The sequence below is a fragment of the Trachemys scripta genome, chromosome 2 (genome assembly GCF_013100865.1).
Source record: "Trachemys scripta elegans isolate TJP31775 chromosome 2, CAS_Tse_1.0, whole genome shotgun sequence".
Taxonomy (NCBI): Eukaryota; Metazoa; Chordata; order Testudines; family Emydidae; genus Trachemys; species Trachemys scripta.
Genome location: NC_048299.1, coordinates 57,083,074 through 57,100,575, shown reverse-complemented (window position 1 = coordinate 57,100,575; position 17,502 = coordinate 57,083,074). Strand labels below are relative to the sequence as shown.

Sequence of the window (17,502 nt, the reverse complement as noted above, 5' to 3'; positions counted from 1 at the left end):
GGCATGAGGAGTAATGGAGGTGCAGGCTGCCATGCGGCCAAGGAGGGAAAGGCACTGGCGGAGTCGCGTATGAGAGTAGCGGCAGAGCTGTGCGATGAGTGAAGTGATGGCAGCAAAAGGTCCATTGGGAGAAAGGCACAGCCTGCGAGAAAGTCCAGATGCACCCTGATGAACCTGAGCATACAGGTAGGGAGGACAATGGACCAGTCCCCATTGATGCAGATACCCAAGCCAGCGCGGAGGGTGCAAAGAGTCTAGACAGCGGAAAGGACACAGGTACACGACCGTGCAATGAGGAGCCAGTTGTCCAGGTAAGGAAACACGGAGTAACCAAGATGACGCAGCGGGGTAGCCGTGTTAGTCTGACGAAGTGGGTATTCACCCACGAACGCTTATGCTCCAATACTTCTGTTAGTCTATAAGGTACCCCAGGACTCTTTGTCGCTTTTTACAGAATGGGACAGCGGCCACCCCCCTTTTGCGGCACAAAGTAATAAGGAGAATAGAATCCACGGCCATGGTAACGGTGGCGGACGCATTTGATGGAGCCCTTCTGGAGGAGAGTCTGCACCTCTTCTCAGAAGAGATCGTGATGAGAAGGATCCCCACAACGAGTGGGTAAAAAGGGGGGAGAACGAGTGGATCTCTACCTAGTACCTGACAGATGAGGTCCAGTACCCATCCATCAGTGGTGATCTTGACCCAATTGTGGGTGAACAGGACAAGACAGCCCCCGAAGATGATCTGGGATGCTGCAGGAAGGGCGGGAGGTGGTTCGTGGGTCTTGAGGGGGGAATCAAAAGGGTTGCTTGGATGACAGTGAAGGGGGGGGGCCAAGGTGATGGAGGTGGAAGTGGCAGAATAATGGGGTCATTGGGTGCGTTGGCAACTGCGAGAGGGCTTCGTGGGTATTGGAAGTAGGGCTGGTAGATGGATCAGAGACGGGGATGGAAAGATGGTCTCTGCTGTCAGTGGGTCGGAGTTGGGGTGTAAATGCTGAGTGAACGCAGAGTGGCATGGGAATTCTTTAAGAGAGCAGAAGGATTCGTCCATCTTGTGGCTGAAAAGTTTGTGATTGTCAAAGGAGAGGTCCTCAAGGGTGGTCTCGACCTCCTTAGGGAAGCTGGAGGACTGGAATCCTGGCAGAGCAAGACACCAGTTGCCAGAGCATGGGATGCAGTGTTGGCAGCATTGACCGCAGCCTGAAGGGCCACCTTGGCGATGAGCTTACCCTCATCGAGTAATGCCTGGAAGTCTTGCTGTTTGTCCACCAGAAGGAAGGGCTGGAACTCCGCTAGCCTAGAATAGGATAGGAAATCATATTTTGCCAAGATGGCTGGTAATTGGCGATATGAAACTGGAGGCCCTCGGGGAAGTAAATCTTGCACCCCAAAAGGTCCAACTTCTTTGCCACCCAGTCTGGAAGAGAGGCCTTGAGGTGTTGCTGTCGGGCGTGCTCAGTCAACACGTGGACCACAAGCAAATTGGGATGGGGATGAGTGAACAGGAAATCCATACCCTTAGATAAGAGGAAGGAGTGACATTCAGTGTGCTTCAGGTTGGGGGCACAGGAATCCGGGGTGTGCCATACCCCTTGGGCTGGGTAGAGGATGGCCCCATGCATCAGGAGAGCAGTCCGGGAGGGCCCTGATGATGGGCGGCACGTGATTCCTCCATTAGGGGAGGCTGGGTGTGCCCGGACCATGGCCTCAGACCATGGCCCCTGCACCGAGGCCCACCCCTGCTTGGCCCCCTCCGTCTGAAGCCACATCCACGCTCCACCACCAGCCCTACTTGGCCCCTTTCCCCAAGGTCCCCCCGCCAACCTCTCACACCTCTCCCTCCCACCCCGATCTCCCCACCTGCCCAGCCAGCTGGCCTCTTTACCCCTCCCCCAAAGCTCCCATGAGGGCAGAGAGGGGATGGGAAGATGCGGAATAAGGGTGGGGCCTCGGGGAAAGAGGACAAGTGGAAGTGGGTCCTCAGGGTGGAGCACAGGCAGGGCCATGGCCCTTATGCCCATGGCTATGCTTCTTATGTGCATGGTGTTTCTGCGGTTGCAGCGGTACCGTGGGCAGCGGCGCATGGTGCTCACTAGTGGTGAAGGGCACCGCTCCAGCGGAGCTACTGGTCCCAGTTCCAATTGTGCACGTGGGCACATAGCTTCCTCCATCAGATACTTGTGGAGGCGGAGTTCTCTGGCTTCCTGAGTGCAAGGCAGGAATGAGCAGCAGATAGAGCAGTGGGCGATGCTGTGGAAATTGCCAAAGCAATAGAGGCAATGGTGATGCTTGTCACAGAGAAGGCATGCAGGCATGAAGCACATTCTTGAAGCCAGCCTGCCAGGACATAGTCCCCAGAAGGGCAGATGGTGTGTGCAGGGACACCTGATGAGGGTGAGAAATCCAACAGCAGAACAAAACCTAACTAACGACTATATATCACTAGGAAAAAATACTACAAAACTATGCACAGAAGGCAAGAATGGCCAAAGAGTTCTACTAGCAAGCTAAGAGCACTGAGGAACAGGGGTTCTGGTAAGAGGTAACTGGAGTGGCGTCAACCCACACAGACTCCTAAAGCCTCAGACACACCACACAGCCAATGCATAACGTATGTGCGGGTCAACGGACACTACTATGAACAAGTTCTGGTTCTGGACCATGGTCGGCATCTGGAATCCATATAGGGACCATCACCCGAAGAAGAACAAAGAGTTACAGAATATGCAGTGCTGTAGCTGTGTTGGTTGCAGTATATTTGCAAGATACAGTAAGAGAGGTAATATCTTTTATCAGACCAACTTCTGTTGGTAAGAGAGAAGCTTTCAAGCAACACAGAGCTCTTCTTCAGGTTACAGTATATGAAGAAGATATAAAGGATGTAAGAGACAGAGCTTTAAATGACACATTTCTTGCACAAATGATCTCATGGTTGGTTGGCCCTTAGGTTCCAACGACGGTACCATTTTTCAGAAGAGATAAAACCATCCAAACAAAATCTGTCTGAGTACCAACCCTCAGAAACTGTCCATAAATATCAAATGTGTTTGTGGAGGCCCATGTCTCCAGCAGGAAAATCTGTACAGCACCCATCCTAAGCTTATGTTGGTGAAGAGGCTGTGCCATCAATAATTAAAGTTCTGTACTGGTGTAATTTTAAAAAATAATGCTAGAGGAGTTATATTGTTGTCCCTGCAAAACAGGTTTTATAGATACTCGAGGGTAAAGGTGAAAAGATGCACTATCCAATCTAATTTTGAACAACTCAGATACATGGTTTTCAGAACCTTCCATGGGAAACTTATACATACAATCTTTTTGTGATTTGGTTCATTCCTTTCCATAATCCTTCCCCCCATCAATCCTATGATCTTAATTGTATATTAAAAAGGAATGGAACACAGCAATTAAACTAAAAAACCACAACCATCAATGTTTGGAAGGCTCTTCACAGCAGAAAATGAATCCACAGAACATTTTGTGGTTGCCACTCTCTTGCTTTACAGCTCATTAATTAAAGGCGTTTTCCATGCCATCAGGATTGGGTTTAGTACTGTTTTGTGAATCGGTGCAGTCAGTATTCAAGGGAGCAACTGAATCCTCTGCCTAGAGAAGTATTATAGACACCATCATTAGAAGTGTTTAAGAAGAAATTAGGAAAAAAACCCTGAAAACCATGTAGGGGAAAATCTTGCTCCATGCTATCAGTTGGAGAACAAAACCCAGGACATCTTTTCAGCCATCATCATTTATGAGTCCATGATCATCGCTGATGAGAGAGCTCAAAATGCTTCTACTGCTTCCTTTCCATTGAATACATCTTTTAATCTTCAGGAAAATTGTGACAGGTTAATCTGTGTGAGACTGATCAAATGATTGTCACTTCTGGATAGAATTTGAACACCTGTGAGGTGTGTTTTAATGTTAAGAAAACACCATAAGAACTCGTCCACCTAAGCACAGTCTCAAACAAAAGATATAGAAGCGGATTTCTCCTCTGACCTCCTCCCATTGGCAGCCCTCTCCCTGGATCTCTTTTTGCCTCTTGTAAATTGGGGGAAGTAATTAATTGCACGCAGATAGACCGTCCCTACTATTCTGCAGGCAGGGAGCTGTGTTCCTTTTTCTATCTGGGGTTTACTATGTTTTTATATGATGTCCATCATCACCCAGTGTATTTTCCCCTAAATATCCAGTAAGTTTAGCAGAAGAGGATATTCACTTAGCCTCTCCTCCAACTCCAAAGAGAAAAAAATGCCCTCCAAGGAAGTTTAAATAACACAATGTACCTGACCAATGCATTCACATTCTGCATGGAATGGAACATATTCCTTTTCTTTGCTGTACATCCCCAGTGCAATATTTGTAGCTTTCTCTTTATTATCTTGAAACTGAAGATCAGCAATGTTGTCAAAAAGTTTGGTAAGATGACGGGTCACCTGTTCCCAGACAATACATCAGGTTTAAGAAAATCAACCACCATACATTTGTTCAGATTTTCTATTTTTAACCCACATTTATCTTTATGTAGATTAAGATAATTAGGTAAATAAGCATTCTCTCACTCTGTTGTTTTTTTTTTCCAATTGCATACAAGCCTGATTCTACAGGCCTTCAACACACAGAACTTACATTGATCTTAGCAGGAGTTAGACACTGACAGCAGCATTGGACCAGCATTTTGGTCTTAGGTCTTAAAGAAAATCAAGAAATAAAGGCCAAATTCTCCATAACATTGTGGAATCCCTGAGGTTACACTGGGAGCTAACTTTGGTAGGATGCCACACAGGTGCAGAGCTCTGCCCACAAAGATCTGAATGCAAGATCAGGATCCTAGGGTATACGGCCTATATTTGAATGCTTTGCTTAAGAGACATCCCATGCTCATGGGAAAAATGCCAGCCTGACAGCCAGGGAGACTGAAGTTCACTGTCCACAGAATAAATGTGGTGTGAGAAGTAGTAGAGCAAAAACTTCCTCATTGCCCTGCCCGTATGCCAAAAGCCTGACAAGAAGGGCCCACCTCTAGCATGAGTGGGCAATTCAGTGGCCTTGGTCTCTCTACTGGAGTGTGCAGTTTTAAGGATGAAACAGGTCCCTATGATTTAGGGTATGTCTATACTACCCGCCGGATCGGCAGCCAGCGATTGATCCAACGGGGGTTGATTTATCGCGTCTAGACTAGACGCGATAAATCGATCCCCGAGCGCTCTCCCGTCGACTCCTGTACTCCACTGCTGCGAGAGGCACAGGAGGAGTTGTGGGGAGCAGCAGCAGTCGACTCACCGTGGTGAAGACACCACGGTAAGTCAATCCAAGTACGTCGACTTCAGCTACGTTATTCACGTAGCTGAAGTTATTCACGTAGCTGAAGTTGCGTAACTTAGATGGATCCCCCGCCCCAGTGTAGACCAGGCCTTAATTATGTAAGGAAGCTATGAGAATTTAAAAAGATCATTATTTGAGCCTCATGAGTCCCTTATTCTTTGGTAAAGTATTATTCCTTGCTTTAGGCATCACATCCCTTCTAAATACGCTCCACCTAAGGCACAGAAATAATTCTGATACCCTGAGAATTAATGGCTGCAGCAGGAGTAGTCACTACTGGGATGTCATCTGGCTTGAAGATAAGGTGATGTAAAGCTTCTGAATAATATTCAAATGCAGATGCTAAATATAAATGAGCCTTTAGCGGTCACACAACCTGGCAGATTATTGTTTGAGGGGAGCAAACAGAGTCATGGTTACAAAAACATTCTAAGTACAATAGTCAGAAGCTCAATCAGTGACAATATAACAAACACCATAGACCTTTCAGCACTACTTGTCATTGTTACAAGTAGCATGCCTGAGATTTGATCTCTAACAAATGCTGGGCCACAGGCAGGATGGACTTTATGATCTCATAGGTCTTTTCCATCTTTGACTTTCTACGAGATATTACAGATGGCACGTGCACAATATTTCCTGTAAGAGAAGGCACAGCACTTGCAACACTTCCTCCCTTAAAGATTGTTTCATTTCTCCCTGGGTGATGCTGTCTAGCAGATTGCCAGCTCAGGCTAGAGCAATAGGGTGTATGTAAGTATCAAAGAAATGCTAAAAGGTCATTGTGTGTTCAAGCCAATTCATTTGCTAGAATAGATCAAAAGGAGATGTTGATTGTATTGTTTTTGCCTATCTTATTCTGTTGTCTGCTATCACATTACATGTAGTTACATTAAAGTATACCCCGTAATTAGGTAATCTTAGATCAAAGGTGCATTAGTATTAGGATGAGAATTTACTTAATGTGTAAAACTTCATGAAAACTAATGAAAGATTGTTTGGACTGCTGTAAATAAACACATTATGTATGTATCTGTAATTGGATTGCACATCAAACAGAATTGGTGCCTTGGAACAGTAAATGAAGAGGCATGCTAATTTCAAAGCATGGGCCAATGTGTTTGACAATGGAAAATCCACAGACCCATTCTGGGTTTAGTCAACAAAGGAAAAACCCATGTTGTGATGGAGACACTAGCCAGGTTGCTTTCTGGGGAAGGCACCTATATGAGTGATCCTGTATCTCTGAACTGATGGATTCTGACAGGGTGGAATACTGAGTGATTGGACAGAGATCCCTAGAGCTATTCTATAGGTAACCCTGAGAGACTTATGAAAAACTAGCAGATTCCAATATAATAGCAGAGATTTAGAACTTACAAACTTTGACTCACTTGTTAATGTATTTTACCTGCTTTAACCTCTCAATAACTCATTTCTTTTTCCTAGCTAATAAAACTAAAGTTCATTTACTAGAGAAATTGGCTGTCCGCATTATCTTAGGTGTGAGATCGAGAGTATCCATTGACCTGGGGTAAGTGACCAACCTTTTGGGGTTGGGAATAACTTAATATAAGGTGATTTTTGGTTTTAATAACCCTTCGCCACAAAGTCCAGTTTGTCTGGGTAGTAAAGAGAGGCTGGAGAGCCTAAGGGGACTGTCTGTGGCTCCACAGTGAGACTAATACAGTAATCCAGAGCACACATTTGTTACTGGCTTAGTGAAATCTAATGATAGAATATTCCACCAGTTTGGGGTGTCTTCCCTAAGATTGGCACTTTCAGTTGTAAGCCAGCCCAGAAAATGTGACACCCTGTTTAAGCACTTACAATTTTTCCCCACAAAAACAAACAAAGAAACAAGCAGGGACTGTATTATTTACAAATATTTATGTTTTGTTTACAGTGAAATCATACTTTAAGGGAGCATGGAGCCATATATTATCACTTCACAATTAATACCGAGAATGTTTTTCTTTGGACATAATGAAATTGCAAAAATGTGCAGGCAATATTACCTGTCTTGGCTGTGTTCCTTTTGAGAGAATGTCAAGTAAATCAGCTGCAGAAACAAAATAGAACCGAGGAAAAGCTAAGCGCTTGGTTTCTAAATACGCTGCAAGAGCTTTTTCACAAAGAGAAAGCCTGAAAATAAAAAGAAAATGTTACTTACATTTACATTTCAGAATTATATGACAAAGGAAAATTTCCTTTTAAGAAGTTGCAAAATAAGAATTAAGTTGTGGGTATTTAAAAGTGATAGCTTAGGTGGTATAAACCAACAATGAGCCTTAAGAAGCCATTGTAGAAGCACTCCAAAGACTTCTTAGTGGGGAATGGGGTGGGAGAGAGGTCATTTGCAGAAAAGAAACTAGATAATAGGTTTTCTATATTGATTCAGGAGCAATTAGTAGAGAAAGAGAGATAAGCTGGGAATAATAGGATTTCCTCTTATTTTTTTAGGTTAAGTATGGCGAAACGGTTCAGGGAACACCCTCCTAATGAAGGATACTTCAACCAAGGAATGAAAGCCAAATCTGAAGTGCTTTATAAAAGTGACAACTGATGATCAGGTGGCAGCTTTACAGATTTCCCTCCATGGAAATTCTCAGACATTATGTTGCCTGACTGAACCAGGACATGCTCCTTTTTCAGGTGATCCTGGAAGTCCAGAAGAGTCAAGCTGCATGGAGGCAGGACCAGCAAAGACCACGAGGGCACACGTTTTGGGTAAGTGGATGTCTCTTTCCAGCTTACTCCCCTAAAGGGTCCAGCTTGAAGGAGTACAGGGTGGGGACAGACACCCTACTGTTGACCAGGGAGGTGGAAATTTTGTGTGGAGGTGGTCTGTTAACCTCAACCAGCAGCTAAATCCAGGGAAAAGGAAGTGGCTGCTACTCTGAAGATGTACTACAATGTTCTCTTTTCTTATAATGTGAGGAGTGGCATATGTTGCCACTCACAGGGGCAGCAAGGCTCTGGACAGCTGTTCAAGGCTGCTTTGAAAAAAACAAACAAACAAACAAAACAACCTTGCTTAGGCCAGTGGTTCTCAAATCAGGAGTCCGTGGCCCATTAGGGGGCCATGAGCAGGTTTCAGGGGGGCTGCCAAGCATGGCAGGCATTAAATTCTCTAGGGCCCAGGGCAGAAAGCCAAAGCCCCACCACAAGGGACTGCAGCCCAGGACCCTGAGCTCCACCACCCAAGGTGGAAGCTGAAGCCTGAGCAACTTAGCTTTGCGGTGTCCCCTGTGATGTGGGGCCCGAGCAACTGCCCTGCTTCCTACCCCTTAATGTCGGCCCTGGCTTTTATATGCAGAAAAACAGTTGTGACTGACGTGGAGTTTTTATTGCATGTTGGGGGTAGGGGAGGCTCAGAAAGAAAAAGGTTGAGAACCCCTGGTTTAGGCTATGTAGAAAAAGCAGCCCACCTCTCCCACTGGCTTGTTATCAGTGCTAGCTGCAACAGTACCACCAGACCAGCAGCTAATCATTTTAGCTTCCCAAAATGCATCCCTATAATCAAAGCAAGCTTTCACTGCTCCCCCCAGACATACCTAGTACCATGCTCCAGGAGGCTCTATGGTGGATACTGTCCACTATCTCTGACCCTAAGCATTATCACACACACACACACACACACACACACACACACAGAGAGAGAGAGAGAGCGCTGGAATTGATATGCAAACTAGACACAATCAACTCAGGATTGAATAAGGACTGGGAATGGCTGAGCCATTACAAACATTGAATCTATCTCCCCTTGTAAGTATTCTCACACTTCTTATCAAACTGTCTGTACTGGACTATCTTGATTATCACTTCAAAAGTTTTTTTTCCCTCTTACTTAATTGGCCTCTCAGAGTTGGTAAGACAACTCCCACCTGTTCATGCTCTCTGTACGTGTGTATATATATTTCCTCAATATTTATTCCACTCTATATGCATCCGAAGAAGTGGGCTGTAGTCCACGAAAGCTTATGCTCTAATAAATTTGTTAGTCTCTAAGGTGCCACAAGTACTCCTGTTCTTTTAGCGAGAAAAAAAATCTCCCAGCCCCTCAGATCCAACCAGAAAGAGATGGGTGGGGAGAAATTTGATCTAAAATTAAACTATTTAAAAATCAAATTGACAAAAAAATTGGTAACTTTATATTATCTAAACCATCAATATTTTAAAAGTGCCTCGAATGGTAAACTCTCTTTTTAAAGTGTTAGTGTCACCTGATGATGGGAAGAAACTATATATAAAGTATCAGCTACATAGCATAAGGAAGTGATTGGGATCTAAAGTAAGGGCTAGTCTACACTAAAAGTGCTACATCAGCACAGCTGCAACGATACAGCTGCTTCGCTGTTTTGCATTTCTGGTGAAGATGCTCTAAGCCAACAGGAGAGTGCTCTCCCATCAGCATAATTAATCCACCTCCATGAAAGGTGGAAACTCTGTCAGCAGGAGAGTGTCTCCTACAGGCAAAGCACTAGTTTGGACAGTGCTTAGGTCCCTGTAACTTGCATCGCTCATGGGGGGGTGTGTGGCTTTCACACATCCCATAGCAAGGTAAGTTATATCGACTTAAGCCCTAAGTCTTCAAAAACAGTATGTTGTTGTCAACCTGCACAAAAGAGCAAACACACAGGCCAGCCTCCCAGCACTCCTTTACTGATTGTTCCTGACCTACACGTTTGAACATATTCAAAATTATAGCTTCAATTTTACCTGTGTTGCAGACTTTCAAGTTTTTCATATAGATTTGGTTTGGTTGTTGCTTCTAGCACATTTTTTGTATTTGTTGTCTCAATCATTAGTTCCTGTGCAAAAGTGAAGAGGTGTGAATTATAACATCTAAAATTCAAACCAAGATATTCCTTTTCGTACCATTTGCTAAAATGAGTCAATAAAGGTGTGCAAGAGTTGGAGTGAATGGTACTAATTAGTTTATTTCTGGTTCCATTTTGTAATGGAAAAATAATAAGGAAAAGCCCACTATTTATTTCATTTTATAGCCTTTTAAATTGAAGGTAAAAGCATTAAATAAATGTAGAAATACACTACAAGTCAATTGTGCCCATGGAAAGAAACTTCTGCTGCACTTTCATGATCACTTTCATGTGATCCCTTCTAACAAAAAGAGTGACAAACAGTAGCAGAAAAGTATTAACTCCCATTATATTTCTTTGCTTGGACTGAAATATAAACGACCTGATTCTCCACTGCCTTGGATCTTACGTGGTCATTCACACCTATGCAAAAAGGCTGAGAAGTGAGCATAAAATTCTACAAAATCAGAATGGCAGTGTTTTACAACTCCTTTGCAATGTCCTAAATGACTACACGAGATCTAGGGCTACAGAGATTCAAGCCCAAAAGATTCAGATTTCAGTTAAATCAAGATGCCTCCATTAGATGAAAAAACAAATTCTAAAGGTCTTTTCCCACTACAACCAGGACTGAACTACTGGAAATATTTAAGATCATCCCATACTATGGACTGGATTGTGTCCCTGCCTACATAACCATAAGGTGGAGAAAACTCGTCACACCTTAGGTCTGGGTTTATAGGGACAAACAGGTGCTGTATATCTGCTCTATTCCCTCACCCAAACCAGTGGATGGGATCGGGCAGAGAGGGTCAGAGGTTGGGTGGAGCATTAATTTCTTCCTCCATGCTTAAACATGTGGGTATTAATCTGATAAGGACCAGAAGCAGATCACTTCCCCCTAAAGCAGGGTAGAAGTCTATCTGAGACCTGGCCTGCATTCAAAATGTATACCAGCATAGCTATGTTGGTCAGAGGTGTGAAAAAGATTACCCCCCGCATCATCAACAGAGCTTATGCTGACAAAACCCCAAGTGTGGCTCCAGCTATCCTGACTGAAGAAGGCTCCTGTCAGCCTAGCTACTGTTGTTCAGGGAAGTAGCGTTCTTAGGCGGGACAGAACTCCTCCTTCTGTATGCTTCATCTACACAAAGGGGCTATTTTGGCATAGAAGTTGTAGTGTAGCCATAGCCTGAATCATGATTCTTCTCCCCTGTGCTGACCCTGGTGTGCTGCTCCTTACAACAGTGCAAAAAGCCTTTATGCTGTTTGGTTTTCTTCTTATTCATTATTAATGAAGTCTAATTATCCACACTGTATAATTAAAATACCAATAATATTTTAAGACGTGTATTTAAGATAATGGACAATCTACTTTTCCTAAAATAAGAAGAAAAGAGGAACCATTTCACTACATTACGATAAATTATGTCTTACTAACTTTGAAGTCTGCATCAACTCCATCAAATCTTTTAGCGTCTTCAGGCAACTGGGTTCTGATATCATCAGAGCCAATGAAGATGCTTTCTAGATGAGACCATGTGCGTTGAACTTCCATCCAAATGAAAATAACTGAGTCTGCCACATTCAATGTCCTTTGCCAACTTGTGACTTGTTCAATGAAATATGCTACATACTTACTTTGCAGAATTGTTTGCAACTGAACCTAGAAAAAACAAAAGGAGAGCAGCAAAAAAGTGGTAATCAAAATAACTCATCAAGCACAGGACCTATAGCTAAGAAAACTTTTACAAACTGTCTTGCAACTTATTATTATTGTATATCAGAGCAAAAGACATTATCTAGCCTTGCAAATGGACAACATATTATTAAATGATTTCAAAGAAACTAGGAAAATATAAGACCAAGGAGCTGTAATTTTGCTAACTCCTACACAGAGACAGGAATTTTCCTTAAGATATATATAGTTAAACAGCATACATATAATTTTATAGACTAACATCTGGGGAAAATAGGATTCACTGTAAATAAAAATATAGAAAAAGTTGTGAGTTTAAACTATTAAAAATGCATCAGGAATAATGAGTATACATGTACTGGTAATATTAATATACCAAAGTCTTACCTGATTGTTCTCTAAAGTTTCAAAAAGCTGTTCATCAGATTTTAATAATGGAGTTCTGGTTCTGTAATGCTTTTCATAGCAGAACTCCATGGTAGCCCATGTTTGGCTTATCTCTGTAAGAATCTAGTTAAAAACAGTAACAGTAAAACTTTTATATATTTAAGTTTGATGCCTCAGGTTGCAAAATAAAATGGTTATATTTCAAAAAGCAATATTTGTGAACACCCCACATGCAAAGCAATTAAACACTTTCATCTACTGCCATTGATCACATATCACATTCCAACTAGGTAACATGAAACTATTTGTGTCAGCCATAAATTTCTTTATGGCTAAGTTTTGTCCAGGTTCACGAGTAAATTAATATGAAGGATTGTCATGCCGAAGTATAACAGAAAGAGAAATGGGATTGACCCACCTTCTCAGTGCCCAGCTCTTTCACTGCTTTGTCAACAATGCTTCGGACTTCATCTTCCACCTTATGCAGCTGTAGTCCCAGCAAGTCTGCTAAGGTTGTGCCTTCAGTTATTGACAATCTGACCTGTAAAATAAACAAAATATTTGTACAAAATATGCCTTGTAATGTATCATTTGAAAACTAATACCTTGCTGGTCAATATCATGATGAAATGTGTGTAGCAACATTATATGTAAAATTATGAACATAAGCTGAAATCATGACTGAAGTGTGTTTACCAGACAAGTCTGGGAAGTGGATAAACATGTTTCTCAAAGACAAAGGACAAGCTGATGCATCCAGCCAGGTGCCAAAGCTGTTGGGCCATCACCTTCAAGTGGCCATTCTTTGGCAAGGAAGGGAGGTCAGAGCAAAGAAATCTGCATCTTAGCAAACAACAGCATGGGATCTTTTTCACCACCAGACCCTTTGTCTCCATCCTTACAGTGGGAATTAACTTTATCTAGGGGTAACCTTCAGGAAAATGTATCGTCAAAAGGAGACAGAACTATAACAGTGAGGGGCAAAACACCCCAAGTTCTCTCTCCCTATCCATCTCTCACTCTTGTACTTAAGACAATAAAAGAAACAAGCCTGTGGGAGCAGATCATGGCCTGAGAATTTGGTCAGCAATGTTACCGGAAACGTGGTAAGAGATTTAACAAACTAGACTTGGCTCAAGTTGAAGTTTACTAGGAAGCATTTTATCTTCCCCTCTCTTGTAACCATTTCTGATTTTAATGCCTTATTCTTGTATTCACTTAAAACCTATCTCCTTGTAGCTAAATGAACTTGTTTTATTCTTTAACCAAAACTAATCTAGTGTTGTGAACTGTGTGAGTAACTCCATTTCGGATAGCAAACTGTTGTATATTGATTCCCTTAGAGGAGCAACAAATTGAATATACTGGACTGCCCAGGAGAGGGCTGGACAGTGCAGAACACATGTTTTGGGGGGAAATCATGGGATTGTATTGAGGTCACTCTGCAAGTGGTAATCAAGACTAGTGGAATCCAGTGCGTGACTGACATGTGGCTGCCAGGCTGCAGCTTTGCACAGACACTCAGGTGTTACCTGCATGCTGGAAGGCTGTCTGTGAGCAGCCCAGGTGGGAGCTACAGCAGCAAAGCCTTGTGAGGCACCAAGTTCACAGGGTAGGGGTGACACAGCCACTCACGAGTCTGGATTGAACCCTGAAATGTCATAGATACCCACTGTGCTTTTGTATTGCTCCATCAACTGTACTGGAAATAAGATTATCCCATCTGGAGATACCTGTCCAACATGGACACACATTCCCTAGTGGAGTATGGCTGAAGCAATCCATAGGCTTTTAATGTAAGGAACAGTTTGCTGCCCATAATCTCAAAAACGTCTCCTAATATAGATGTTAGGAAAAATTAGAGTTCTGTAAAGTCTAAGATTTAAGCCAGGCTTTTATGGTTTGTAAATGTGGTGCAATTCTCAATGTAGTACTATTTCAAGAAGTATAAAGAAACAGCACCTATGTTGAGGTTTCAGAGAATCTGATTTAAGTGTCCTCAGGAACCAATATCCTCACCCAAGCCACAGCTATAATTCTCTCGTGGCTATTTTTACCATTGAACTCAGTGCATAGATACTGTTTGAGTGAACTGGCAGGAAACTGAGCAATCCTCAAGTCAATGGTAGTACTTATAGTGCATAGATGCCAGCACATGAGTAAATCTTTTCAGGATTGGAGACAAAAGCTACGTCTACACCGCCCCACAGTTCAGAAGTGTGAATAGCAGTGAGTACCAATGTGCTGCGTTGGAACTCCGCTGTGTGGATGCTGCAGGCATGAACTAAAAGCTTCCCTCGTTTGTATTAGTGTAGACAAGACCTAAGAGGCAAAGTCAGATGTGTTTGTGCAGCTTCCACTAAAACCAATGGAAGTTGCCTGCTTGCATTAAATACTCTGTAAATTATATTTTCCCTTCCCCATATTGTCACCTCTCCTCCTCTTTTGGTAAGTCCATTTTTTTCATGAACTCTAAACGCTCTTTATTTAATATTCCAGTTGTCTTGATTTAGCCAAATCTGTCACCTCAGCCAAATCATACTTTGCCCTCATCATCTATGTTTCTAATTCAGAAGTCTTGTCATGCATACTCAGAATTAGAGCTAATTGAAAAATTACTCCATTTAAAAATTTTCCTCCAAAAATGGCCTCCTATTGAAGTTAAAAAAATTGTGAAACAAATATTTAAATTTTTCAATTATTTTTGTTTTTCAGTGAAGTTAGACATAAAAAAAAGTTAGCATCTTTTTTCAGTTTTCTATTTTTTCCTTTTCAAAAAATTGCTGAAAATTCTATAAAAATTTGGAAAAAAAATCATGACAAATTAAAATCCCCAACCCAAAAAGTTGGTCCATTTGAATCCTATGAAATAAAAACAATTTTGATTTTTTGTGTGTGAAATTCCTTTTTCAACCAGCTCTATTCCCAAACATTTATGTAAAATGAACAACCCTTTTCCTACATCAGCTTCCCTCTTTTTTGTCTTATCCAGCATCAGCTCCACAATCCACCCTCCTGTTCTTTCAGCCTTTGCTATGAAAAGTTGTGTGTGTCTTCAAAAAAATAAAATAAATAAATTTCACTTGCATCCCTCCCTCTCTCTAGAATTTTTCATTTAATCTGTGGCTCCATCACAACCTTGAAACATTTTATCCACATTACTATTATTTTGTTTTTAACAATAATTATTAGCGGTATTTTAATCCTGCCAGAATGCTCCAGGACACTGTTCCCATACTTATTCTGAGAGTTGGAAAGGCATCTTACAGCACCTCCCATCTTTGTTTTCTGGAGCTTCTCGAATGCAGCACTCAGCTGCCTCTTATTTGTAAATATTTATAACAGCCTCAATCAGGATTGGACTCCACTGTACTGGACACGGTACACACAGAAAAGAGACCATCCCTTCCCGTAATCAAACCCTCCCTTCAAATCTAGTTGACAAACCTTCTACTTAGACAGCCAGGTTTAACCTCAGAAGATTGTGCTAGAACAAAAGGAAAAATCCAAACTGTGAAGTCACTTCTCAAAACAGAAGGAATTGAGGAATCCAAAACCCTCCTTTCTGCGCCAGCAGGATATGCTTTGACTGATCCCGGAGACCAAGCATCTCCTTTCATTCCTTCATTCTTGGCACCACTAGCTTAATTATACACTGGATGCCACCAAGTACCACTATACTGATGGCTTGAGAAAACATTGTTTGTTGTTGGATACTTACACCTGTTGCATTCATGAGTTGGTGCCAGTGTCTTTCTCTTATTGCAGGATTCTGCAATTCTGTTACTGCCCTCAGTGAGGTCATTAGGTTCTTCACTGTTAACTCCAGACCTATGTATACATCCCAGGAGCGAATTTCCTTGTCCAATGACCACACTTCCTAGGAAACAGGATAAAAATAATGGTCATGGTTACATGCTACTATCATAGTCACCATTCATCTTCTTGATAGTGTAAAAAAAAATGCATTTCCAAAACTTCTCTTCCTACTCTAGGGGGGTGAGGGGGGGTTGGAATTCTGTGCCAAAAAAATTAAAAATTCTGCAACAAAAAGTTTAAATTCTGTGCACATTTTCAAATTCTGCATATTTTATTTGTCAAAATAACACAATATAATCACATCAGTTTCAATTATTTTTGGTCATTTATTTCAAAATACTTGTCAGCAAGTATGTCTATAACAATACAGACAACAAAAAAAGATTCAGGAAATGTTTTTAAAATAGATTCCTTACTAGGCATATTAATGCAGAACTCTGAGTAATAATTCATTTAAACTACAATGCAGAACCGTATTTCCTGCACTCCTCAGAAGCAGTGCAAAGGCTTGGGGGAGTCAGGGGTAATGGAGGAGCTGAGGGAAAGGGAAGTAATTGCTCGGAAGGAACCTGGGTGTGAACTTGGAGGGTTGTTGGGTATAAGTGGGAAAAGTATGGAACAGGGTTTTTTGGGGGGCGGGGAGGGATTGTTAGGGAGCTTCTCCCATGCAGCCCCTGGCTGACCCCTAGCCTCTCCCCAGGTGTCCCTGCACTCCTATGTGTCCTTGCACCCCCTGTCCACATGTCCCTCCAACCCCACTCAGACACCCACTCCTTCCATCCCTATGTGGTCCTTCACCCCCACCCCGCTTATGGCCCTGCACCTCCACTCCCATTCATCCCCAGTCTGCCCTCCCCCACTAGCCCTTATGAGCCCTTGTGTGTGACCCTCACCCCCAGCAGCCCCACGCTGTCTGTCTCCTCATAGCCCCTGTCTCATGACCTGGCCCGACAGGCGCTGTGAAGAAGGTAGGCTCTTTCTTTTCCCTAGCTGCCCGGGAGCTGCTGCTCTGGTCTATCACCACAGCGCCCTCTGGTGGGAAAAAGGTGGAACTGTAGCAAACTTTCCAGCAAAAGCTTTTTTCTGAGCACAAAAAAAGTTTAAAATATGTGCAGCTCATTAATTATGTGCACACGCAGTGGTGCAGAATTCCCCCGGGAGTATCTTCTGTACATAAGTATGGGGGTCTTAATTATGACAAGATTATGGATGGTTTTAGTTGGGTTATTGGTCCATGTTGTTACTTTTATTGTTTTATTGAAAAGGTTTGTAGATTAACCTAGAGCTCTGGATAAACCAGTTTTAAATAAACTGAAATTAAATAAATGAATATATTTACACAGTGAATATAAAAAGATTCTGATTAAATCAGAACTCTCTCCTTTATTATGGCTCTTATGATCTTGGTCTAATATTTTTATAAGTTAGTTCATTGCATGTAAGA

At 42.4% G+C, this 17,502-nt stretch overlaps 1 protein-coding gene across 1 annotated transcript in view; it reads right to left on the bottom strand.

Moving 5' to 3' along the window:
* DNAH11 (dynein axonemal heavy chain 11) overlaps positions 1–17,502 on the bottom strand; it is a 294,982-nt gene that overhangs the window by 203,596 nt on the left and 73,884 nt on the right. Inside the window, exons 23-29 of the mRNA XM_034759480.1 lie at positions 15,961–16,119; positions 12,658–12,780; positions 12,240–12,362; positions 11,595–11,819; positions 10,053–10,144; positions 7,349–7,475; positions 4,292–4,441 (exon numbers count right to left, since the gene is read on the bottom strand). Coding sequence (XP_034615371.1) covers positions 4,292–4,441; positions 7,349–7,475; positions 10,053–10,144; positions 11,595–11,819; positions 12,240–12,362; positions 12,658–12,780; positions 15,961–16,119 — 999 coding nt within the window. The remainder of the gene's footprint in view (positions 1–4,291; positions 4,442–7,348; positions 7,476–10,052; positions 10,145–11,594; positions 11,820–12,239; positions 12,363–12,657; positions 12,781–15,960; positions 16,120–17,502) is intronic.